This window comes from Rhincodon typus, chromosome 10 (genome assembly GCF_021869965.1).
Source record: "Rhincodon typus isolate 14 chromosome 10, sRhiTyp1.1, whole genome shotgun sequence".
NCBI lineage: Eukaryota > Metazoa > Chordata > Chondrichthyes > Orectolobiformes > Rhincodontidae > Rhincodon > Rhincodon typus.
The window spans coordinates 42,473,795-42,501,265 of record NC_063341.1 but is presented as its reverse complement, the minus strand read 5'-3'; the positions used below and the strand labels follow the sequence as shown (position 1 = coordinate 42,501,265).

At 42.3% G+C, this 27,471-nt stretch overlaps 1 protein-coding gene across 5 annotated transcripts in view; it reads right to left on the bottom strand.

Moving 5' to 3' along the window:
- The window catches only part of elavl4 (ELAV like neuron-specific RNA binding protein 4), a 140,571-nt gene that overhangs the window by 21,082 nt on the left and 92,018 nt on the right, over positions 1-27,471 (bottom strand). For all 5 annotated transcript variants that reach the window (XM_048602279.1, XM_048602281.1, XM_048602282.1 and 2 more), the window contains one exon: positions 5,997-6,222. In XM_048602279.1, the coding sequence (XP_048458236.1) occupies positions 5,997-6,222 (226 nt within the window). The remainder of the gene's footprint in view (positions 1-5,996; positions 6,223-27,471) is intronic.

The following is a 27,471-nucleotide window of genomic DNA, read 5'->3' as shown; positions in this document are numbered from 1 at the left end:
CGGGCCTAGACCCTTCATCAGAAAAGCTTTTCTGATGAAGGGTCTAGGCCCGAAACGTCAGCCTCTCTGCTCCTATGATGCTGCTTGGCCTGCTGTGTTCATCCAGCCCTGCACCTTGTTGTCAATGATGGTGAAGAGTTGTTTTTGTAGTTGGAAGCTGTGACCATCAGTGTGACATAGGGTTCGGTGCTGGGACCCTTGCTGTTTGTTATTTATATTAACGGCTTGGATGTGAATGTTTAATTAGAAGATTTAATTAATAAGTTTGCAGATAACACAAAATTTGGTGGTGTTGTTGACACTGAGGAGGATGACCTCAGGCTACTGCCTGATAATGATCAAATGGTAGGTTGGGCAGAGCAATGGTAGATGGAATTTAATCCCATTAGTGCAAGATGATGCATTTTTGGGAGGTGCAGTAAGATAAGGACATACACGCATAAATGGAATACTGTGTGCAGTTCTGGTTGCCACACTGTTGGAAGGATGTGATCACACTGGAAAGGGTGCAGGGAAGATTCACCAGGATTTTGCCTGGGATGAAAAGTCTCTCTTATGAGGACAGACTGGGTAGGCAGGTTTTGTTTTCCTTGGAGCAGAGGAGGCTGAAGAAAGTTCTGATTGAAGTACATAAAAATTATGAGTGATACAGACAGACTAGATTGTGAGAATCTCTTCACCATAGCAGATGTATCTAAGACCTGAAGGCATAAGTTTAAGGTGAGGAGCACATGGTTTAGAGGTGATATGAGCGAAGTTTTTTCACCCAGAGGGTGGTTGATATATGGAACGTGTTGCCTGAGAGGGTGGTGGAAGCAGATATTCTCGCAACATTTAAAAAGCATCTGGATGAGCACCTAAAATGCCAGGGTATAGTATGCTATGGACTAAGTACAGGTAAATGGGATTTATGTAATTTGGTGTTTGCTAGTTGGCAGAGACATGATGGTCCAAATGCCCTGTTTCTAATGTATATGACTCTAGGATTTTATAGATAGGAAGTCCATAGTCTTTGAGATGTAGAGAATATGGAGTCTGAAGCTCAGTTTATGTTTGAACAAGATTTCTAGTCTAGTTCAGTCTGAGATAATTGAAAATGGATATAGATCTTGATAGGGAAATTGATTTTGTAGTAGGTTGAAAAACAATGGCTTCAATTTTCCCACTAATTGGGAGAAATTGTATCTATGACTGGAAATCAGGTAAATAGCTTGAAAACCCAGGGGCGGTGGAGCTATACAGAGAACTAGTGTCAGGATATATGTTGAACCTGACCCTATGCCTACATACGACAAATAGAATCTTCCCAGATCTGCCAGGATGGTTTTAAAGGTCACACTGGGAGGAAATTCTGTCAAGTATGTGTTGGGGCTTAATAGTCAGTCACGTTTCCACATCTTGTTGCTTTTCCCAGAGCCAGTCAGCATCGGCAGATGCTGGCTCACCATCCAGAGCTAGCAGTGATGGGTAGACAATCTGATAATTGAATGTATATTTGTGGATGGCTTGGGCACCCTGCTGGGAACTCTGAAGTAGCAAATGGGTCCTCCCACAAAGGAATAAGCCCAGCAAATGCCCAGAGATAGCTTGCTTGCAACCGACGTAGGGGACACAGGTAGTTTTCTATTTTAACCCCACTGGAGCTACAGTCTTCAGTAGGCATTATCTGTAGCCATTAATTACCTGTGGCAGGGTTTCCTGCATTGCTATGAGCTTCGAACTGTAATCACAATTTATTGAAGTGAAATGCAAGTTATTTAGAGGGTGCTTCAAGGTGGAGTTGCCCTAGTGTAATTCCTCTGAAAGTGGCAACCCACACCTCTGGCAATGGGCCCCAATCCCCACATGCTTATTCTAAGTGAAGATTCAGCCCAGTGACATCACAGAAGAGGGGCCTGAAGGACAGATCCTTGTAGAATTTCATAGGAGGAGAAGCCATTGTTGAAGTTATCTGGATACAACCAGATAACTATGAGCAGAAACAAAAAAAAGAACAATACCACAGTTTTGGACAAAAGAAACAAGGCATTGGAGGTTGTACCAAAGGTTATAAAAAGCTTGAGGGTGACAAGGAGGGTCATTGTTATAGATGATACCATTTGTGAATTGTGTTGGAGCTGTGTTAGTGGTCTGCCAGGTGTGTAAACCTGATTAGTCAGTTTTGAACGGGAGTTGCAGGAGAAATGTGCACACATTTAGGAGGTGATAAGAACTTTGCAGCAACGACAGATGAACTGATGAATTAGAAAGATAGTAGGTTTATATTTGTTTTTTTTGAGCAAGGGTGATAATCCATATTTTGGAAGGATGGGGCTCATTAACTGAGGAGAAGAAACCATTCATAATGCCTGTTAGTATGGGGGTTGAAAAAAGATGTTGGATGTTCAGCAGGTTTGCAGGAAAATGGTCTTGGAAAATAGCAGGAGAGTCTAATAGATAAAATAAACTCAGGGAGGGCAGGAAGGGCTCAGGAGAGATACTGAAGAGAAGCTGAGTTGAGGGTATAGGCATAGGAATCAGCCTAATGTAAATTCAAAGCGGTCCAAAAGTCCTAGAGGTGAGTGTGGGAGGGGAAGGGAGAGAGATTAAAGATGACTGGTAGTGCAGCAAAGTAGCCAGGACCTATTTTCATCTTCCAGGAATATGTTAGATTAGTGTTTGGTTTTGGTAGTGCATATGAGGATTGAGGTAGTCCAGCAGATAGGTGATGGACAGGTAACCCAGTTGTTTCCTTCTTCACCCATTGGATTTGAGGGATCAACGATGGGATCGTTACCGAGGCATTGACAAGGATGGAAGCAAGTACAAATTTTGCACTGAATGTGGAAGTGGAGGTTAAAAAAAAATCGATGAGCAGATTGATGGCTAAAATGAAGTACTGGGGCAATGGAAGTCCAAAGACTGGGCAGCTGAGATGTTTGATTTGATTAATTATTGTCAGATGCATCTAGGTAAAGTGAAAAGTTTTCTTTTGCGTGCAGTACAGGAAGATCATATCATACAAAAATCATGGGTCATAGAACAGAGTGAGGAATGCAAAGTTACAGCTGCAAAGCTGTATTAAATTTGAAATTTGACAGGTCCATTCAGAAGTCTAATAACAGCGGGGAAGAAGCTGTTCTTGAACCTGTTGGTACGTGTGTTCAAGCTTCTGTATCTTCTGCCTTACGGAAAAAGTTGGAAGAGATTATAACTGGGGTGGGAGGGGTCTTTGATGATGTTGGCTGCCTTTCTGAGGCAGCGAGAAGTGAAGATGGAATCAATGGATGGAAGGTTGGCTTGCATGATGAACTAGGTTGTGTTCACAGTTCTGTAGTTTCTTATGCTCCTGGGCAAAGCAGTTGCTGTACCAGACGGTGATGCATCCAGATAGAATGCTTTCAATAGTGCATCTATAACAGTTGGTGAGAGTCCTTTAAATTTGGGTTGGATGGAGATAAGGTGATATGGGTGAAGAAAATACAGGAAACTGTTGCAACTGGATTTTTCTGTATTTCACCTCAGTATTTACTGTGAGAAAGACATGGAAGCTAGCAAACTCGGGGAAATAAATATTGATGTCTTGAAATCAGTCCACACTGCAGAAGATAAGGTGCTGGAGGTCTTAGAAAGCATAAAGGTAGATAAATCTCCCAGACTTGATCAAGTATATCATAGGATATTGTGGGAAGCTAGGGAAGAACTTGCAGGGCCCCTAGCAGAGATGTTTGAATCTCCTACAGCCATGGGTGAGGTGCCTGAAGACTGGAAGGTAATGAATCCTGTGTCTTTATTTAAGAAAGGCTGCAAGGTAAAGCCAGGGAACTATAGGCCAGCGAGTCTGACATTAGCAGTGGGTAAGTTGTTGGAGGAGATTCTGAGAAACAGGTTTTATACGCACTTGGAGAGGCATGGACTGATTAGGGATAGTCAGCATGGCTTTGTGCATGGGGAATCATGTTTCACAAACTTGACTAAATTTTTTGAGTATGTGACCAAGAAGATGGATGAAGGCAGAGCGGTAGACGTTGTCTATGTGGACTTCAGTAATAAGGCCTTTGACAAGGTTTTGTATGGTCAGTAACATTAGATCACATGGGATTCAGGGCAAACTTGCCAATTGGATACAAAACTGTCTTGATGGCAAGACACAGAGAGTGATGGTATACGGTTAATTTTCGACCGGAGGTCTGTGACTAGCGGTGTTCCGCAGGGATCAGTGCTGGGTCCATTGTTGTTTGTCATTTATATAAATGATTTGGATGAGAATACAGGAAGCATGGTTAGAAAGTTTGTAGATGACACCAAAATTGGTGGTATAGTTGACAATGAGGAAAGTTATCTTAGATTACAAAGAGATCGTGGTCAATTGGGCCAATGGGCTGAGGTGTGGCAGATGGAGTTTAATTTAGGTAAATACGAGGTGTTGCATTTTGGTAAGACAAAGACAGAACTTACACAGGTAATGGTAGAGCCCTGGGGAGTGCTGTAGAACAAAGAGACCTAGGGGCTCAGGTATTTAACACACAGGAAGTTGCATCACAGTAAACAGGAGGGTAAAGAAAGCATTTGACATGCTTGCCTTCATTGCTCAGGCCATTGAGTATAGGGGGTGGGACATCATGTTGCAGTTGTACAGGACATTGATAAGGTCACTTTTTGAGTACTGCATACAGTTCTGGTTGTCCTGTTATAGGAAGAATATTATTAAATTGGAGAGGATGAAGAAATGATTTAAAAGGATGTTGCCAGGACTGAATGGTTTGAGTTATAACGAGAGGGTGGATAGGCTGGGATTTCTTTTCCCTGGAGCATAGGAGGTTAAGGGGTAACTTATAGACTTTTATAAAAATCGAGTGGGGCATAGATAAGATGAATATCAAAAGCATTTTTGCTAGGGTAGGGGAGATGAAAACTAGAGGGCATAATTTTAAGATGAGAGGAGAAAGATTTAAAAGAGACTTGAGGGCAACCTTTTCCACATAGAGGGTAGTTCGTATGTGGAATGCACTGCCAGGGAAAGTGGTAGATGCAGGTACAGTTACAACAATTAAACGACAGGTACATGAATAGGAAAGGTATGGAGGGAAATGGGCCAAATGCAGGCAAATGGGACTAGTTTAGTTTGGGAAACTTGGTCGGCATGATGAGTTGGACTGAAAGGTCTGTTTTCGTTCCGCATGACTCTATGACTCTATTTAGTCAAATATAGTCTTCAGGGATCCAGGCCACACTCCTTGGTTTGAATGGCCATGGCTTTTGCAGTTGGAATCATGCAGTAATGAGTCCCTGTCAGACTTAGGAGAGAGGAACATCCAATGCATTGTATTGGGCTGTTGGACCCACTAGCAAGCACTACTATAACTGAAATGTTGGATCTTGGTCAATGGAAGCTTGAAGTCTGTGTATATAACTTTAGGAATAAAACTTGGTTCCAAGAAAATTATCACATTTACTTCACCCAAAAAACTGTATAACCGAAGACTGATCATGGCTTCATTATAATCCCGAATCCTTGCCTTGAAATAACAAGACAGTGAGCCTAAACAGTGAGTTACATCTCCAAATTTGGTGGGTTGGGTCGTGAACACAGCCTGTTTTATATCCTTAGAACAGGTATGTCCCAGAGGACTTCCTGTTAGGAATCAAAAACAGAAGCAAAGCTGTCTGAAAAATCTGAAAGCTTCACACTGGCCTTCCAGCCTTCTGGCTGCTGCTACAGCAAAGCATGCAAAACAATGGTCAAAATACATATCTTAATTAAACCTTTATGAGAATTATGAGACAGTAATCAATTGTAAAACTTTACTTAAAATGGATGCTATATTGCTGGTAGGAAGTTCAGATTTAAATCATAAACATTTCAGCTTTTTATTTTACACAAAATCAATTTTATTTGGAAGTGATGACCAAATTAATATAAATATCATTAACATAATTAAGTCAGTTTAAGATGTTAGTTTTATTTTAAAATCTACATAAAAAAGAAGTCAACTAAAATGTATGTTTGTTATTACCTGAACCTCTGAGCCTGATGATGCAGTGGCCCAGGATAACGTCTGCTAGGTGACTGATACAACTGTGAGAGTAGTGCTTGGTTTGTTTTCTGGCTGGGATTATTGGCAAATTTCACAGTTATTGGTTCTGTAGCACTGGAAGGTTTCTGCCCATTGAGTCCCTTGATTGCTTCCTCTGCTTCTATTCGTTTATCAAAACGAATGAATCCAACTCCTCTAGAAACACCTGAAAGACATTTTAGATGAACAGTTTTTTGTGCATATTGATCATACTGCAGATGTTAAAAAAAAAGAACCATTTCATTTTGGGTTCTTCAGATCAAAAATCATAAACTAACAGCAACAATTGCTCTCTAAATCATCATTGGAGCTTAGTAGATGCTGCATTTGCCTCTAAGTACCCATTTACCTGAGTGGTAACATTAAAAGGGGCAAAACAAGTAAAATACAGTCTCATTGTTAAAATACATACAGTGAAGGTCAGTTGGACTCTGCCCTGATATGACAGCTGCAGACGTTAAATGGGAAAACAAAAACAAAATATTGTAGGGATACTGGAGATCTGAAATGAAAACAGAATTTATTGGAGAAACTCAGCAGGTCTGTTAGCATCTGTGGAGAGAGAAACAGAGTTAACGTTTTGAGTCCAATATGGTTCTTCTTTTGGACTCACAACGTTAAGTGGGACTGTGACTAGGTAAAGTGAGTAAGTCTGTGTTAAGGGGAGGTGATGGTCTACTAGTATTATTATCGCTACACTATTAATCCAGATACCCAGGTAATATTCTGCAAGCCTGGGTTCGAATCCCGTCATGGTGGAACTTGAATTCGATAAAAGTCTAATGATTACCATGAAACAACTGTCAGGGGAAAAACCCCCAACTACCTCTCTACTATCCTTTAGGGAAGGAAACTACCAGCCTTACCTGGTCTGGCCTACATGTGACTCCAGACCCACAGAAATGTGGTTGACTCTCAACTGCCCTCTGGGCAATTAGGGATGAGCAATGAATGAATGATGCCCTCATCCTGTGAATGAGTTTAAAAAGAACACTTGAACTGGTGCTGGTGAGTGAATGATTCCCTTTAAATCCTTACCAAGATATATGTCATACCTCTTCATCACTGAGTTTCTGTCTTGTTTATTAGCTCAATATTCAAAAGACTCACTTATCTCAAAGGGCCATGGGTGAAAAATTCCAAAGTACAAGCTCAGGAAGTAACATAAGCTGTATTACCAACTTTGATGTAAGTAAAATAAACATAAAAGTTGAATTTTTGCATCCCAGTGGTGGTAGATTTGGAGGCAGGCAACCAATTAAGGGGGGATTATGTGACCCAACTGGCATTTTTCCTGCTGTGTGTGGAGGCCACCAACTCAGAGCTGGAAGTTCCATGCACCAATGCCAGGGCTAAATTGCCTGTAGTGTTCAGGGATGTGTAGATTAGGTGGGTTACAGGGAAAAGATAGGGGGAATGGGTGTGGGTGGGATGAAACAAAAGCAGAAAGTGCTGGAGAAACTCAGCAGGTCTGGCAGCATTTGTTAGCCAGAAACAGAATTAATGTTTTAAGTCCACTTGAGCCACTGGTTGAGTCACGTTAGCTCTGTTTCTCTCTTCAAAGATGCTGCCAGGTTTGCTGAGTTTCTCAAGCACTTTCTGCTTTTGTTTCAGATTTCCAGCATCTGCTGTACTTTGTTTTGTGCCAGATATAATGCAACTGAAATTCCCTTCAGACATCCCCAAGCCACCAACAACACTGACTGGTCTAGCTACAAAGTTTGGCATGCATCCTTTGCAAATCATTGCACAGTTGGGAAGGTGATGGCCTAGTGGTATTATCGCTTGACGATTAATCCAGAAACTCAGCCAATGTCCCAGGGAACTGGGTTTGAATCCCCCCAAGGCAGATGGTGGAATTTGAATTAAATAAAAAGAATCTGGAATTAAGAATCTACTGATGATCACGAAATTGTTGCTGATTGTGGGAAAAACCCATCTCATTCTCTAAAATCCTTCAGGGAAGGAAATCTGCCATCCTCATCTGATCTGGCCTACATGTGACTCCAGACCCACAGCAATGTGGTTGACTCTCAACTGCGCTCTGAATTGGCCTAGCAAGCCACTCAGTTGTACTAATCGCTACAAAGTCTCAAAAGAAATGAAACCGGATAGAACACCTGGCATCGACCTAGGCACTGGATAAGACAACAGCAGAAACAGTCCTGTCAACCTTGCAAAGTCCTCCTCATTAACTTCTGGGTGTTAGTGTCAAAACTGGGGGAGCTGTCTCACAGATTAGTCAAGCAACAGCCTGACATAGTCACACTCATGGAATCATATCTTACAATGTCCCAGACATCATCATCACTATCTCTGGATATGTCCTGTGAGGACTTCAGACTCCATGAGGTCTTGTTGCTTCAGGTTAAACATGGGCAAGGAAACCTCCTGCTGACTATCACATACTATCCTCCCTCAGCTAATGAATCAGCACTCCTCCATGTTGAACAACACTGAGGATGGCAAGGGCACAAATTGAACTCTAGGTGGGGGATTTCAATGTCCACCACCAAGAGTGGTTTGGTAGCAGTATTCTTTATCGAGCTGGTCAGGTCCTAAAGCTGCTAGGCTGGATCTGCAGCAGGTGGTGAGGCAACAACAAGAGGGAAAAACATACTTGACCTCATCCTTACCAATCTGCCAGCTGCTGATGCATCTGTCCATAACAATATGGGTAAGAGCGATCACTGTACGATCCTTGTGGAGATGAAGTCCCACCTTCATATTGAGCATGACCTCCATTGTATTGTAGCACTATCACCATGCTAAATAGGACAGACTTCAAACAGACCTAGCAAGTCAAGACTGAGCATCCATGAGGTGCTGTGGGCCATCAACAGCAGCAGAATTGTACTCCAGAACAATCTGTAACCTCATGGACTGATAGATTCCCCACTCAAGAATTACCAGCAAGCCAGGCATCAACCCTGGTTTAATAGAGAGTCCAGGAGGGCATGTCAGGGGCAGCACCAGGCATATCTGAAGATGAAATGTCAACCTGGTGAAGCCACCAAACAGGACTACTTTTGCACCAAACAGCATAAGCAGCAAGTGACAGACAGAGCTAAGTGATCCCACGGCCAACGGATCAGATCTAAGCTCTGCAGTCCTGCCACATCTAGTTGTGAATGGTGGTGGACAATTAAACAACTCCCCCATCCTCAATAAAAACCAAAAGAACTGTGGATGCTGTAAATCAGGAACAAAAGCAGAAGTTGCTGGAAAAGCTTAGCAGATCTAGCAGCGTCTGTGAAGAAAAAATCAGAGTTAACATTTCAGGTCAGTTCTGAGGAAGGGTCACCAGACCCGAAACGTTAACTCTGATTTTTTCTTTACAGATGCTGCCAGACCTGCTGAGTTTTTCCAGCAACTTCTGTTTTTGTCCCCTTAGAAAGATGGTTGTGGTTGTTGGAGATCAGTTATCTCAGGTCCAGGACATCTCTGCAGGAGTTCCTCAGGGTAGTGTCCTAGGCCAAACCATCTTCAGCTGCTTCATCAATGATCTTCCCTCCAACATAAGGTCAGAAGGGAGGATGTACACCAATGATTGCACAGTGTTCAGCACCATTTGTGACTCCTCAGATACTGAAGCAGTCCATGTTCAAATGCAACAAGATCTGGCCAATATCCAGGCTTGGGCTGACAAGTGTTAAGTAACATCGGCACCACGCAAATGCCAGGCTATGACCATCACTAATAAGAGACAATCTAACCCTTGACATTCAAGGGTCTTACTACCACTGAATCCTGCACTATTAACATCTTAGGGGTTATCATTGACTAGAAACTCAACTGGATTCACCACATAAACACAGTTGCTGCAAGAGCAGATCAGAGGCTAGGAATACTGCAGCAAGTAACACAGCTCCTGACTCTCCAAAGCCTGTCCATTATCTACAAGGCACAAATCAGGACTGTGATGGAATATTCACCACTTGCCTAGATGAGTGCAGCCCCAATAAAACTCAAGAAGTTTGACATCATCCAGGACAAAGCAGCCTGCTTGATTGGTACAACATCCATAGGTATCCACTCCCTCCACCACCGACGCTGTGTAGCAGCAAGTGTGTACTACTTACAAGATGCACTGCAGAAATTCACCAAAGATCCTCAGACACCACCTTCCAAACTCACAAACACTTCTATCTAGAAAGACAAGGGCATCAGACATATGGGAACACCACCACCTTCAAGTTCCCCTGCAAGCCACTCACCATCCTTACTTGGAAACATTTCAGCGTTTCTTCACTGTTCCTGGCTCAAAATCCTGGAATTCCCTCCTTGATGGTATTGTGGGTCAATCCACAGCAGGTGGGCTGCAGCGGTTCAAGAAGGCAGCTCACCACCAGCTTCTCAAGGGCAACTAGGGATCGGCAATACATGCTGGTCAGCTAGCAACGCCCACATCCCATAAATGAATAAAGAAAATTCCTGCATGAATTCCAAGAACTGCCTCATGGCCCTCCATGATGTTGGGCACTCTCTCACTGGAAGGGCTCATGCGCTCAAAACCTGAACCATGGTGGCACTAATTAAGTGATCAGACTCCTTAATTTTTTTGTCCATGATCCCACATTGCCCAAGGGAATTCTGACACATGACAGCACATCTGCTGTCTAGGTACAGCCTTCTTTCTAATGACTGCTGAGACCCTGCACTGGTGACCAATGTGATCAAGGATGTGACTGTCCTCCATCATCCAAGGGTCCCTCCCATAACTGCAAATGCTGTGGCACGTCCTCTTGTGATCAGCATCATGCTCCTTAGCACTGCCACCCTATCTGCACATAAAGACCAAAAGGGGATTGTATCTGCACTGAAGGATCATGTGATTACAAAGGTATGACAGTGCTTCTTTGGTGCTTCACTGCTGTGGCTCTTAACCTAGTGACGGTTAGGGTAATATTTACCAGGATGTTGCCAGATTTGAAAGGTTTACGTTAGAAAGAAAGGCTGGATAGGCTGGGACTTTTATTACTGCAGCGTAGGAAGTAGAGAGGTGAAAATAGTGAAAAGTATAGGTGGAGTTAATAATAGTTGTCTTCTCCACAGGATGGGGGATTTCAAGACTAGGGGCCACATTTTTAAGATGACAGGAGAAAGATTTAAAAAAGACAGGAGAGATATTTTTTTTTACACAAGGGTGGCTCACATGTGGAATGAACTTCCTGTGGAAGTGGTGGATGTGGGTACAATTACAACGTTTAAAAGACATTTGGATAGATACATGAATAGGAAAGGTTTGGAGGGATATGGGCCAGGAGCAGGCAGGTGGGACTAGTTTAGTTTGCGATTATGTTCAGCATGCACTGGATAGACCGAAGAGTCTGTTTCAGTGCTGTAGGACTCTATGACTACCCAAGGCCCTACCATTAATCGCATAATTCTACACCTGTTTGTTGTACCAAAAAGTAATACATCACATTTATCCCAATTCAATTCATCTGCCAATTTTCAGTCCATTGACCCATTTGATCAAGATCCCTTTGTAATCTTAGAAAAGCTTTTTCACTGTCTACTATGCTACCAATTTGTGTCATCTGCAAACTTACTAATCATGCCTTCTATATTCTCATCCAAATCATTTATATACATGACAAACAAAAGAGGACCCAGAACTGATCCCCTTGGGACACCGCTGGTGACAGGCCTCCAATACAAAAAATAACCCTCCATCATCACTCTCCATCTCCTGTCATCAAGCCAATTATGTATCCAATTGGCAAGTTCACCCTGATCCCATGTGGCCTAACTTTATTAATTAGTTTACCATGTAGAACCTTGTCGAAGGCTTTACTAAAGTCCAAGCGAACAATGTCTACTGTTCTGCCCTCATAATCTTTTTGGTAACATAATCTTAATGTACTTGTAGAATCCCTTTGGATTATTCTCAACCTTATCTGCCACTGCTATCTTATATTTTCTCTTTGATTTCCTGATTTCTTTCATAGTATTGATGCTGATTAAGAGATTCTTTATATCGATTAAGAGATTCAACTGAACCAAGTTGTCGATATCTAAAATACAATTCTCTTTTATTCTTGACTAGAACCTCAATATCTTTATTCATCCATTCTTTCTTAATTTTATCAGCCTTACCTTTCTGTCTAACAGGAACATAATGCCTCTGAACTCTTACCATCACACTCTTGAAACCCTTCTACTTGTCAGACATCCTTTCACTTGCAAACAGTCTACTCAATCAACTATTGAAAGTTCTTGTCTCAAAGCATTAAAATTTGCCTTACTCCAATTAAAAAATTTAACTTTTATGGAAAGCTTATCTCTTTCCATAATCATTTTGAAACTAATAGAATTATGATCACTAGACCAAAAGTGTTCCCCTACTTTTACTTCAGTCACTTGGCCTGCCTTATTGCCTGAAAGGTCAAGTTTTGCGCCTTCTCTAGTAGAAGCATCCACGTACTGATAAAGAAAACTTTCTTGAATACATTTGACCCTTGACTGTTGGGGGACCTACAGTACAATCCCATCAAGGTGCTCTTTCCTTTCTTATTCCTAATTTTTACCCATATATTTTCACTGAACGATTTTTCAGAGATATCTTCTCTAGTTGCAGCAATGGTGTATTCTTTAATCAAAAATGCAGGGTGGTACAGTGGCACAATGGTTAGAACTGCTGCCTCACAGCACCAGGGACCTAGGTTCGATTTCAGCCTCAGGCTGTGTGGAGTCTGCACATTCTCCCAGTGTCTGTGCAGGCTTCCACCAGTTCTGGTTTCATCCCACAGTCCGAAGATGTGTAGATTGGGTGGATTGCCCATTAGTGTTCAGGGATGTGTAGGTTAGGTGTGTTAGCCATGGAAAATGTGGAGTTACAGGGAAAGGGTAGGGGGATGAGGCTGGCTGGGCTGCTTTTTGGATGGTTGGTGTGGACTTGTTGGGCCGAATGGTCTGTTTCTACACTGTAGGGATTCTATGATCTTATGCCACTCCCCCTCCTTGTCATCCCTGGGTTTGACAAATGAACCCTATGTATGTCCAACCACTATGAATAGGCATACACAATGATTAAAACCATTAAGCACATGAAAGGACTGGCACAATCAATATGTAACTGAGTCCAGAGTTTGCCCGGCCATTCCCATGGATGCGGAGGAGCTGCTGGCAGTAATTTTTCCCTTTGGAGCAAGCCCAGACTGCCAGTAAAGTGGCTATGTTTGCATCCAATTCTGGTCACCAGACATAACGTCTTGCCAACATCTTCAATTTGAAAACCCCTGGATGAGTCTGGTGGGGTTCAGCCAGTATCTGGCGGTGACCTTAGCTCAGGAAAATCACTCTTCCTCCCCATAATAATATGTTTCTATGGTGATCTGGTCTCGCTGGGTCCAGACAGGTTTCAATTCTGGCTGTAATGGCCCTTTTGCTTCCCCCATCACCAATAGCTGTTTCAGTTCTGCCAGGACAGGATCTTTTTGTGTCCACAGTCTGACATTGTCAGGGGTGACCGGAAGGGTGTCCAGGAAGTTTACAACCAGAACGGACTCTTCCAGTGGCGACACCACTGGTGGTGTATCCACCAGAGGGTGGTGGGTCAAGGTAACTGTGTTTGCCACTTGGCCTCCTAGATGGTGTTCCAACTTGTAATTGTATGTACTCAGAATATGAGCCCACCACTGAATTCAACCTGAAGCTGTGGGCAGCTCGGCTCTGTCTTCTTCAAGCAGCCCTAAGAGGTGGATTGCGGTCTGTAAATATTACAAATTTACATCTATAAAGGTATTGGTGGGACTTTCTCACATAAAGGATGACTGCCAAACCTTCCTTCTCTATCTGGAAACCTCTTTGTTCGCCACCAGCCAAAATCCGGGAAGCACACATGATTGGGCATTCCTCCCCATTGGGCCATCTGTGAGCCAACACTACCCCAATAAGGTATGGGAAGCCATCACAGATAAGCACCACATCTCACTTGGGATTGTAGTGTGCCAACACCTTAGACAGTGATGGCTGCTTCTTCACTTCCCTTAAGGCTACATCTTGGTTAGATACCATTTTCAGGACTGACCCTTTTTCAATAGCAAGTGTAAGAGTGCCAGGATGGATGCCAGGTTATGTACGAATTTTCCATAATAATTCACCAATCCAAAGAAAGACCTAAGCTCTGGTACAGGTGTGGGAGCCGGGGCACGTTTGATTGCCCTCAAGTCATCTTCCAAAGGGTGTAAGCCGGTCTTTTTGACTGTAGCTCAAGTAGATTATTTAGGGTGCCTGGAACACACATTTGTACCTCCTAAGGTGTACTCCTGCCTTGCAGGAACATTTAAGCACTATGTCCAAGTTCTCGAAATGCTCTTTATTGGTCTTCCTAGTTATTAGCATGTCATCCAGATAAATGCCGATCTGGGGTAGACCTTGTAAAATGTTCTCCATTGTCCGCTGGAAAATGGCACAGGCTGATGATATTCCAAAAGACAGACGAGTATATTGGCACAAATCCTGTTGGGTGCTAATTGTAGCATATCTCTGGGAATCCTCATCTAACCACAGTTGCAGGTACACGTGGCTCATGTCCAGCTTCGTGAAGGACAGACATCCACACCCCCCGTGCCAATTTTGCATATATATCCTCAATGCAAGGGACTGGGCATTTATCCAGCTGCGAGAAGCAGTTTACGGGTTTGTTTGAAATCCCCACAAAGATGAACTGATCCGTCGGGCTTCACAATCAGTATGACCGGCGCTGCTCATTCCGCAAACTGTACTGCTTCGATGATCCATTCGTTTTCCTGCCTCCTGATTTCTGTCTCTACTTTTGCAGATAAGGCAAATGGCAGTGGATGGAATTGTTTCTTGCTCAACATGTATGGTGGCCTTAGCCCCTTTGATAGTCCCTAAACCTCCCTGAAAAACTTCTGGGTATTTAATTAGAACTCCACTCAGGCAGCCATTTTCTAATCAAAAAATGTTGAGTCAATCAAGTTGAATTTTTCTCAATCAGCTTCACCCCAACAAGCTTGGGCCCGAGCCTTTTACTAGAATCAGTGGTAACTGAACCAGCTGCTTCTCATAAGAGACCAGAACCAAAGTTGTACCCTTAAGCTGTAGAGGTTTCCTGGTATAGGTTCTCAGCCTGGCCGAGGTCTTATGTAAACTTAAGGGCCGGAGTCCAGAGAGAATTTTGGTAAAGACTAGTTCTGTAAACACTGATACAGCCACGTCAATATCGACATTATATCAGGTCCGCATGACCATTTAACTGGACGTTTATTTTGATTGGCTCTGATTTGCATGTTGCAAAGCAACTTAACTGTTCCAAACCAGTTGTAGGTGGACCATCCAGGGTGTGTGCTCTCCTGGAAAACGGTCTATGAGCACTCTTACTCAATTCAGGCATAGTAGGGCTCCTTTGCTGTCTCAAGTCTGCATACTAGTAGGAACTACAACGGCCTGCTGCCCGGATGTTTGAGACAATTTTAACTGTTTGGCCGAGGCTTGGCTTTGCTTTGGACTTTTGCTGTGGGCTGACTTAGGATCCCTCTGTTCAGAATATGTCCCAAGTGAGGCAAGTGTTCCCCAAGCTCAGTTGGCCTGATGGGTATGTCCACTTCCATCGGCATACCCTGTAACTCAAACTCCACTTGCCGCATTTTCTAACAACAAAGCCAGTTGTAGTGCCTGTTTGAAATCCAGTTGGGCTTCAAATAGTGGGTGCTTTTGCATGGTCACGTCATTAGTCCCATGTACCAAGCGGTCTCTCAGCATCTCACTTAGGGCTCAACCAAAATCACATGCCTCTGCCAATGGTTCTAATCTTGTCAAAAATCCCAATAAGGATTCCTCTGGTTCTCAAACTGTCGAGTAAAACCAATAGTGTCTCAGAGTTAGAGGAGGCTTGGGGTTGTAACGTTCCTTAGCTAAATGCGTCAACTCTTGAAACGTTTTAGCATCTGGTGCCTCCAGGAAAGTTAGGCTCCTTATAACCGAAAAACTTGCGGGTCCACACACTGTCTGGAGGATCACTCGTTGCTTTTCATCTGCCCCAATGTCATCTGCTGGAAAAAGATGCATTCTTTCCACATACTGGGCCCTAGTCTTCGACAGTAGGATGGAACGAGTCAAGCTTTCCAAACAGCAGCACGCTGCCAGAAATGCTGACCCCAATTTAAAGACAACTGTTGCAAGCGCATCTCTAAAGGCATGTATTTTCTTGTCACCATTGAAATAACTCCATGAAGGCAGGTATCCCGTCACCAAGTCACCTTTTATTTACACACGCATAGTACATGACACTGACCTAACTATCACAGAGCCAGCTCCTGGAGTGAGCAGAACCCTGACACTCCTGTTTATATCTGTCAGCCAGGGCTCCCTGATTGAAGCTACTGATGTGGTCCAATCAGGAAACTCATATTCAATGAGATTCATCTGGTTGACACCATTCCAATCACTACACTTCCTACAAAAATATATCATCAAAATTCCCCACACTGAATTTCATCTGCCATCTATCTGCCCACTCCACCAACCTTTTGGACTTCTATACTGTCCTCCTCACAGGTTATAATGCTGTCAAGTTTCATATCATCCTCAAACTTTGAAACTGTACCCCGCTTACCAAGATCAAGATCATTGATGTGCATCGGGAAAAGCAAGTGACCCAATACAACCTCTGGAGAAGTCAAATTAAAACACTACTCCAGTCCAAAAGATATTGATTGACCATTACCCTCTTGTTTCTATTAGAACATAAGAACTAGGAGCAGGAGTAGGCCATCTGGCCCCTCGAGCCTGCCCCGCCATTTAATAAGATCATGGCTGATCTTTGACACCCAGCTCCACTTACCTGCCCACTCACCATAACCCTTAATTCCTTTACTGTTCAAAAATTTATCTAGCCTTGCCTTAAAAACATTCAGTGAGGTAGCTTCAACCACTTCACTGGGCAGGGAATTCCATAGATCCACAACCCTTTGGGTGAAGAAGTTCCTCCTGACCTCAGTCCTACATCTGCTTCCCTTTATTTTGAGGCGATGCCCTCTAGTCCTAGTTTCACCTGCTAGCGGAAACAACCTCCCTGTCTCTACTTTATCTATTCCCTTCATAATCTTCTATGTTTCTATAAGATCTCCCCTCATTCTTCTGAATTTCAATGAGTATAAGCCCAGTCTGCTCAGTCTCTCCTCATAATCCAACCCTCTCAACTCTGAAATCAACCGAGTGAATCTCCTCTGTACCCCCTCCAGTGCTCGTATATCTCTTCTCAAGTAAGGAGACCAAAACTGCACACAGTACTCCAGGTGTGGCCTCACCAGGACCCTATACAGCTGCAGGATATCCTCCCTGTTTTTAAACTCCATCCCTCGAGCAATGGCAGACAAAATTCCATTTGCCTTTTTAATCACCTGCTGCACCTGCAATCCCACCTTCAGCGATTCATGCACAAGGACACCCAAGTCCCTCTGCACAGCAGCATGCTGCAATTTTTTACCATTTAAAACATAGTCCATTTTGCTGTTATTCCTACCAAAATGGATGACCTCACACTTATCAACATTGTACTCCATCTGCCAGACCTTTGCCCACTCACTTAGACTATCTATATCCCTCTGCAGGCTTTCAGTGTCTTCTGCACACTTTGCTCGACCACTCACCTTAGTGTCATCTGCAAATTTTGACACACCACACTTAGTCCCCAACTCCAAATCATCAATGTAAATTGTAAACAATTGAGGTCCCAACACTGATCCCGGAGGCACACCACTAGCCACTGACCGCTAACCAGAAAAACACCCATTTACCCCTACTCTTTGCTTTCTACTGGTCAACCAATCCTCTATCCATGCCAATACATTACCTGTAATACCGTGTAACTTTATCTTATGTAGCAGCATTTGGTGCGGCACCTTGTCAAATGCCTTCTGGAAATCCAGATACACAACATCCATAGGTTCCCCATTGTCCACCATGCAAGTAATGTCCACAAAGGATTCCACCAAATTAGTTAAACATGACCTACCCTTCATGAACCCATGCTGGGTGTTCCCAACGGGACAATTTATATCCAGATGTCTTGCTATTTCTTCCTTAATGATAGATTCAAGCATTTTCCCCACTACCGAAGTTAAGCTAACTGGCCTACAGTTACCTGCTTTTTGTCTACTTCCTTTTTTAAACAGTGGCGTCACATTGGCTGTTTTCCAATCTGCGGGAACCACCCCAGAGTCCAGTGAATTTTGGTAAATAATTACTAGTGCATTTGCTATTTCCCCCATCACCTGTTTTAGTACCCTGGGATGCATTTCATCTGGGCCAGGGGACTTGTCTACCTTTAGCACCATTAGCTTGCCCAGCACTGCCTCCTTAGTGATAATGATAGTTTATAGGTCCTCACCTGCTATAACCTTCTTGCTATTAGTTTTCGGCATGTTATTTGTGTCTTCCACTGTGAAGACCGACACGAAATAACCGTTTAATGTCTCGGCTATTTCCTCATTCCCAGTTATTAAATTGGCCTTCTCATCCTCTAAAGGACCAATGTTTACCTTCGCCACTCTTTTACGATTTACATATTTGTAGAAATTTTTGCTGCCTGCTTTTATATTCTGAGCTAGTTTACTGTCATAATCTATCTTACTTTTCTTTATAACTTTTTTTGTGGCTTTCTGTTTGCCTTTAAAGATTTCCCAGTCTACTAGTTTCCCACTACTCTTTGCTTTTTTGTATGTTTTTTTTTTCAATCTGATACTTTCCTTTATTTCCTTAGACATCCATGGCTGGCTCTCTCTTTTCCTACAGTTCTTCCTTATCACTGGAACATACTTCTGCTGAGCACTGTGAAAAATTGTTTTGAAAGTCCTCCACTGTTCCTCAATTGACCCACCATAATTTTTTTGCTCCCATTCTACCTTAGCTAACTCCTTACTCATTCCTTCGTAGTCTCCTTTGTTTAAGCACAGGACATAGGTACTGGATTTAACCTTCTCACGCTCCATCTGTATTTTAAATTCGACCATACTGTGATCGCTCCTCCCGAGAGGATCCCTAACTGTGAGATCATTAATTATTCCTGTCTCATTACACAGGACTAGATCTAGGATAGCTTGCTCCCTCGTAGGTTCCATTACATATTGTTCAAGGAAATTATCGCGGATGCATTCGATGAACCCCTCCTCAAGGCTGCCATGACCGACCTGGTTTGACCAATCGATATGTAGATTAAAATCCCCCATGATAATTGCTGTACCATTTTTACATGCATTAGCTATTTCTATGATTATTGCCCGCCCCACCATGATGTCGTTATTTGGTGACCTATAGACCACACCTATCAGTGACTTCTTCTCCCTGCTATTACTAATTTCCACCCAAATGGGTTCAACGTTTTGTTCAGTAGAACCTATATCATCTGTCACTGCTGCCCTGATATCATCCTTAAAAATCAGAGCAACACCACCTCCCTTACCTTCCTGTCTGTCCTTCCGAACAGTTTGATACCCCTGGATATTTAACTCCCAGTCATGACCATCCTGTAACCATGTCTCTGTAACAGCCACTAAATCATACCCATTTGCCATGATTTGAACCATCAACTCATCCACCTTGTTTCGAATGCTCCGAGCATTTAGATAAAGTGCCCTTATGCCAGTTTTTGCACCTTCTTTTTGGGTCCTATTACCTCCATTACTAACAACTCTTGAGTTCTCCTTCCCTTTAACTTTTTTCCTAATTTTCAATGGAGTTGAAGCTTCCTCGTTACCTGCTAACCTGCTGCTTTGCCTTACATTAATTGTTATTCTCCCTCTACGCTCACTTCTCCCTTCCCCCCTACTTACTAGTTTAAAGTCCTATTAACCACCTTACTTACCCTTTTCGCCAGAACACTGGACCCGGCCCTGTTCAGGTGGAGTCCATCCCAGCGGTATAGATCCCTCCTGTCCCAGAATTGATGCCAGTGCCCCATGAAGAGGAAACCCTCTTTCCCACACCACTCTTTTAGCTATGTGTTTACTTCCCTGATCCTCGCCTCCCTATGCCAATTTGCACGTGGCTCGGGCAGCAATCCAGAGATTATGACCCTTGAAGACCTGTTTTTTTAATTTTGTTCCTAGCTTTTCATAATCCTGAAACAGGTCTTTTTTCCTAGTCCTGCCTATGTTGTTGGTACCTACGTGAACCACAACAACTGGATCCTCCCCCTCCCTCTCTAGTATCCTCTCAAGCCGGTCAGAGATGTCTCGCACTCTGGCACCGGGCAGGCAACACACCATGCGGGATTCTCTATCCTGCTCGCAAAGGATACTGTCTATCCCCCTGATGATGGAATCCCCTACAACTACAATCTGTCTTTTTGCTCCCCTCTCTTGAATGGCTTCCTGGACCATGGTGCCATGGTCAGTTGACTCATCCTTCCTGCAGCCCTGTTCCTCATCCATGCAGGGAGCAAGTGCCTCATACCTGTGGGACAATGTCAAGGGCTGCAGCTCCTGTGGTCCTGTCTGCAGGGTCCCTCTACCTGCCTCACTCGCAGTCACACACTGCTGTCCCTGCCCGCCGATCGAATTAACATTAGTTAATCTACCAGGTGTGACTGCCTCCTGGAACACAGTATCCAGGTATTTCTCCCCCTCCCGGATGTGCCGCAGTGTTCGGAGTTCGGATTCCAGCTCATCAATTTTGAGCCGGAGCTCCTCAAGCAGCCAACAATTGCTGCAACACTTACTCTACTAATTTTGTATTCAAGTTGCTACCAGCCCTTTTACTTCATGAGCTATAACTTCGCTCACAAGTCTGTGGTGTGACACTGTACTGAATGCCTTTTCAAAGTCCATGCACACCACATCAACACATTACTCTCATCAATCCTTTTCTGTTATCTTTTCTAAAAACTTCAGCAAGTTAGTTAAACACAATTTCTATTTAGAAATCTGTGTTGGCTCAACATAACCAAACCATCTTTTTCCGTGTGACTATTATTTCTATCACAAATAATTGTTTCCAGACGCCTCCCCACCACTGAAGTAAAATTGATTGATCTATAATTTTTGTGAACAAGGGTGTATTCTCCACAATTCGCCAGTCCTTTGGTGTCTCCCCTGAGTCTAGGGAAGAATAGAAGGTTTTGGTTAGTGACTCTGCAATTTCCATTCTCACTTTTTTTCAATATCTTTGGATGCATCTCATCTCGTCCTGATGTCTTGTCAACTTTAAGAATTGACAATCCGTCCAACATTTCCTCCCTATTAATTTTGATCCTTTCAGCATCAAAGTATTCTCCTCTGAAACCATGGCCTTGGTAGATCGACCTCCTTGGTAAAAACTGATGTAAAGTATTCACTTAATACCTCAGCCATGTCCTATGACTGCATGTATAAATTCACTATTAGGTCGCTAATTAGTCCAAACCTCCTTTAACCAATCTTGGCTGCTTGTCTTTTCTCATAGACCCTCTTCACTTCTCTCATATGCTTTTGTATTGTATTATCAATCTCAATCATGTCTTCTACCTGTCATAAGCACAATTCTTCCTCTTTATCTTAATTTCTATTTTATATTTTATCTGGGGAACTCTTAATTTGTTTGCCCTACCTTTCCATTTTGAGGAATTGTACCTTGACTGTCCCCAAGCCATTTCCTTTTAAATCTCTAGTAATCACTAGTTTAGATAGGTTGCTAATGATTCTATCTGTTTTTGTAGTTTCAATGTCCTTAATAAGTTTGTCTTTACCACGGTTTTAAAGCCAACAAATGGTTTGATAAGCATAACACCATGAAACATGCTACCACGGAAGATGTAAAGGTAGTGTCTTTTCATTTTTGTGCTTTTTAAAATTGTGGACTAAATAGAGAAAGAACTGTTTTAGAACCTGAATTTTGCAAGGAATGCTGCATGTTTTGAAAAGCCAGTAACCTGACACTTATGGCAAGCATAATTTAAATATCTGCTTGAACAGGCAGTAACTGAAGTCTAGATTGCAGACGATTAGAACTGAGGGATTCTGTATTCAGATGAAGCTTTGGTTGGCAATAAGAGGTTGAACGGTTTATGGACTAGTAACTAATAATCTATGACAAAGGCCGTTTGCCTGCCAATGACAATGTAGTTGGTTCTCAGGTAATTAAAATCAGTACTAATCAATATTCATCTTAACAGATTAACACCCTCACTGCTTCAAACATCAGACTTCATAAAAACCAGGAGAGTTACACTAAACATTGAAAATGAGTCTTAAATAGAATGGACTGTATTATTAGTGCTAGGAATTCTTCAAAATGTGTATTATTAGCAAAGTAAAAGCTGTTGATCATCCTCACCACTCCATCCAGTGTACTCTGTGAATGAACTATCTAAAATGACATATTGCAATTCTTATACTTTTTGAAAAATATCCAAACACTCCTGCTTTGACAATTTTGGTCACATTATGTTTTGTCAGAAATCGCATATTTATAGGGTTTATTACATCACAATTCTTCTTAACCCATTGAAACTTACACAAGAACATAAGAACTAGGAGCAGGAGTAGACAATTCAGCCCCTCAAGCCTGCTCAGTTATTTGATACAATCATGGCTGATCTCATCTTGGCCTCAAATCCACTTTCCTGCCCATACTCCATAACACTTTAACCCTTTAATAATTGATAAGCTGTCTGTCTCCTCCTTAACTTTATTCAATGCTCCTGCAACCACCACACTCTGAGGTGGTGAATTCCACAGATTCATGACCCTTTGAAGTAATTTCTCCTAATTTGTTATAAGTCTGGTACCCTTTGTGCTAAAACTATGACCTCTTGGTCTAAATTGCCCCCTGGGGAAACATTCTTTCTATGCCTACTTTTTAAGCCCCTTTAGCATCTTATGTACCTGAATTAAATCTCCTCTCATTCTTCTAAACTCCAGAGTACAGGCCTACTGCTCAATCTCTCTGGAATCAATCTAGCGAACCTAGCTAACTGCCTCGAATTCAAGTACACCTCTCTTCAAGTAAGGGATCAAAATTGTACACAATATTCCAGATTCAGTCTCACTGATGCCTTGTTCAGTTCCCTACTTTTATGCTCCAGTCCGTTAGCAATAAATGCCAAAATTCCACTTGCCTTCCCTATTACCTGCTATACCTCCACAATAGTTTTCTGCAATTTATGCACAAGGATACCTCGATCCCACTGCACCAACGCAGTCTAAAGTTTCTCTCCATTTAGTTAATAGTTGCCTTTCTATACCTCTGACCCAAATGGATAACCTTACAGTTATCCACATTAAACCTCATCATTGTCAAATTTTGGCTTATTGACCTAACCTATTCATATCCTTTTTAAATTTCTTATATTTTCATTGCAATTACTTTGCCACCAATTTTAGTGTCAGCTGCAAATTTGGCTATAGTATTTTCTATCCCTACATCCAAATTACTAATATGGATTTAAATTGTTGGGGCCCAAGGACCGAACTCCACTACTGGAATCTTGCCAACCAGAAAATGACCCATTTAGCGCGACTATCTGCTTTCTGTTGTTTTGCCAATCTTCTATCCAAGCTAATAAGTTATCCCAACCCCATGTGATCTTACTTAGTGTATTAACCTGTTCTGTGGCACCTCATCAAAGGCCTTCTGGTAGTCCAGATCTAGTACATCTAAAGGATCCCCATTATCCAAACTTCAAAATTCTATTTTACTAAATGCTAATAAATAAGAAAATAACAGTGATGTGCAAATGACATGGACCAGAAATTTCTTACATTTCATTCTTAGGTGGGTCTAATTTGTGCTCAACTGATGCTCCATAAACTGGAGCCAGAGAATGTGTATATTGCAGCCACGGGCAAGTACTAATTTACCTTCTTTCTTTTTGCATAGTGTATGGTTGTTTAAAATTCTGTATACTGTCCAAGCATTGTAAGTTAAAGAGTCAAATTTTGCACAGTATTTGTGGGAAGTTTTGAATTGCTGCGCAGTTTACAGGCTACCACTGGCTAATGCTACTTACAGTCTCTCAATGCATCGCTCTCAAATCAGATGAGGCAGGTTGTGAATTTTATTGTAATGTCTTGACGCAGTGTAATCTCATCTTCAGGTCCTGTCCAAAAAATATTTTTTAAAAAGAGTCCATTGGCTAATTTTCCTAAAGGAATTGATCGCAATTGCTTTTGGCAAACTACTGCAGGATTTTGAGCCCCATCAAGAACAGGCGAAAAGTTAAAATAGTCACACTGGCCATCTCAGAAGGAGAAACTGGTGAAACTTGTGAATGATGCATACTGATCCGACTTATTTTGTATACCTCAGATCAGCGCTCCAGTACAACCCAAACATTTATTTTACATTTTTTTTAAACTGGTTCTTTTCTTTGTTGTGATGGATCCTTGGATTCATTTTGGCTCCAGGCACGATGTTGTGTGGGCAGGTTGAAAAGTGTGTGTGTGTGTGTGTGTGTGTGTGTTTGTGTGTTTGGAGGTGGAGGGTGCTGGTGGTTCCAAGGCCACATCAGATAGATAGCCAGCCTACGCAGTTCATTCAGCACCAAAAGTAAGCTGACTGGGATTTTCCAACTGGTCTCCAACTGGTCAAAGGCAAGGCGAAGCCATCTTTAAAATATGTAATAGTAGCCTTCCAGGTGGGATCAACATCATCAGTGAGATAAGGAGGCTGTTCTTGACTTTCCGAGTGCTGGAGCACTGATAGACTGCCTTGTAGTGGGATTTCCCAGACCTACCTCTATGTGGTGGAGTGCAGTGTCATTTCTCAAAATTTGATTGAAAATGTTGAATACTGAGAGTTTCATTTCAAAGTACCAATTCCCTTTCTCATCCTCGAGTAAGCCTGAATGGCCCTTCAGCTTCAAAGATTAATCCATCCTCATTACTTAGACAAGTCAGGTAAGGGAGGACTCACAATGAGTCACTATTTTCCCACAGGGCAAGTTTAGGAACACTGACCTTTTCCCCTTGCCCTTAATCTTGTCCATTGCTGGGTACAATGAGCCTAATATTGCTGGGAAGTAAGTGATAGGCTACATGCCTAATAGTGAATTTTCCTCATTTGCATTTTGATACAGCATGCCTTTCTGTGTGTATAATGTGACTAGTTTAACCCTCTGCAAGTTTTCTTTTTGTGGATGGCGAAGGGGAAGGGATCTGTACATCCAGGTCTTATGTAGACCTCACCCCCTGTCCTTTCTGGTGATGTTTATGTCATGAATAGTAGCACATGAATCTTTGAGAAATAATATTCAGCCACATTCAACTTTTACCTGTGACAACAACTTTTATTTATATTGTGCTTTAGAAATAGTAAAATGTTCCAAGGTGCTTCACAGGAGCATCATAAAACAAGGTGTGCTATTGAATGGCCTAAGGAAGTATTATGTTTGACAAGCAAAAGCTTGGTCAAAGAGGTAGGTTTTAAGATGTTGCAAAGGACATAAGTGAGGTGGAAAGGCAGAAAGGTGTAGGGAGGGTATACCAAATCTTCACATTTAGGCAACTGAAAGGGTTGCCAAGGGAAAGTGATTAAAGTTCTAAAGTGGTTCCTAAAATCAGGGATGCACAAAAGACCAGAATTTGAGCAGCATATAGACCATCAAAGGGTTGCAGGGCTGTAAGAAAAGACAAAGGTACGGAGGGGAAGGCCACTGTGGGACTTGAAAGCAAAAATGAAAATTTTAAAATCAAGGTGTTGTTGATTGAAAGGCAATGCAAGTCTGTGAATGAAGTGGTGCTAGGGGCACCGAAGATGTTGTGAGCTAAGGCACAGGCATCAAGCTTTGAATGACCTTAAGTTTACAGAGCAGAGAATGTGGGAGACAGGGAACATAGGAACAAGAGTAGACCATTCAGCCTATTGAGCCTGCACTGACATTCAATGAGATCATGATTGATCTGTGGTTTAATTCCATGAACCTGCCTTTGGTCCATAAGCCTTAATACCTTTGCTTAACAAAAAATTATCTCTCTGATTTAAAATTAACAACAAATTTAGCATCCACTGCTGTTTGTGGAAGGGAGTTTCAAATATCTACCACACTTTGCATGTAAAAGTGCATCTCTCCTGAATGGTCTGGTCCTAAATTCCCAGGCTATCCCCCTAGTTGTATAATTCCCAACCAGTGGAAATAGTTTATTTTTATCTACCCTGTCTTTTCCTGTTAATTTCTTGAAGACTTTTAATGACATCACCCATTAATCTTCCAAATTCCTGAGAAAACAGGTCCAATCAATTTGTACAAGCTCTCTTCATGACTTAACCCCTGAAGGCCAGGTCTCATAGAACGTACATCATAGGAACAAGCCCTTCAGCCCACCATGTCTGTGCTGACAATGGTTGGACAAGATATGTTAACCAGTTGTAAATAAGAGAAACAGTTGCTCCTGTGTTTCCCACTTATTGAATGCTGAATACAGGCATCTAGTGGTCAGTTGCAGGTGTGGCAAGAAATCAGGATGCAAACTGTGCATAGAATCTGGGTTAAGGTGTAAAAACGTATCGATGTAAACATGCAGTTTGTATTCAGCCCTTGACAATATTGTGCACACATATCAGTCACCTTATGGTGCTCTGATAAAATGTAGCTCTCAGTACAAAATGAATCCAAAAAAACCTGTAAAACTTAACGCGTGAAAATTCATGACAGTTAAGTTGCCATTTACAAAAGAAAGCTCAATAAAAATCAAAGATTTCTATTCAAGACATTTTTTTGAGATAATTCTGTTCCTTGAAAGAATTAATATCGTCATAACATTTTAAATGGTCATCTGGAATAGTGGGTCCAAATGCATGAAAAATCATGGAAAATGTTAAAGGAGGGGAGGGCAGAGGTTATTAAGTTTCCAGAACAAGTAATAGGACAGAAAGTATGGAAAGGGTCACGAATCTAACTTCAGGCACAACAGGTAAGGGGACAATTATGAGAAGGAGTCAGTCAACACAGGACTGAGGGTGTTGTACTTAAAAGCACGCAGTACATGAAACAGGGTAAATGAGCTTGTAGCGCAAATTTAAATTGGTGAGTATGGTGTTGTGGGTATCATAAGACATGGCTGCAAGGGAATCAGGGCTGGGCATTAAATATCCAAGGCCACACACCCTATCAAAAGGGCAGGCAGATGGGCAGAGGGGGCGGGGTTGCCTTGTTAGTAAGAAATGAAATTAAATCGATACAGAATTAGAAGGCGTGGATTTTATGTGGGCAAAGTTGAAGAACCGCAAATGAGAAGACTCTAATGGGAGGTTTCACAGACCTCCTTACATTAGTCAGGATGTGGGGAAGAAAATAAATCAGGATATAGAAAAGGCATGTAAGAAAGGCACTATTATAATAATCACGTGGCGCTTCAATATGGAGGTGGTCTGGGAAAATCAGGTTGGCAACAGATGTCAAGAAGAGGAATTTGTGCAATCTCTACGAGATGGTTTATTGGAACAACTTGTGGTACAGCCCACTAGGGAA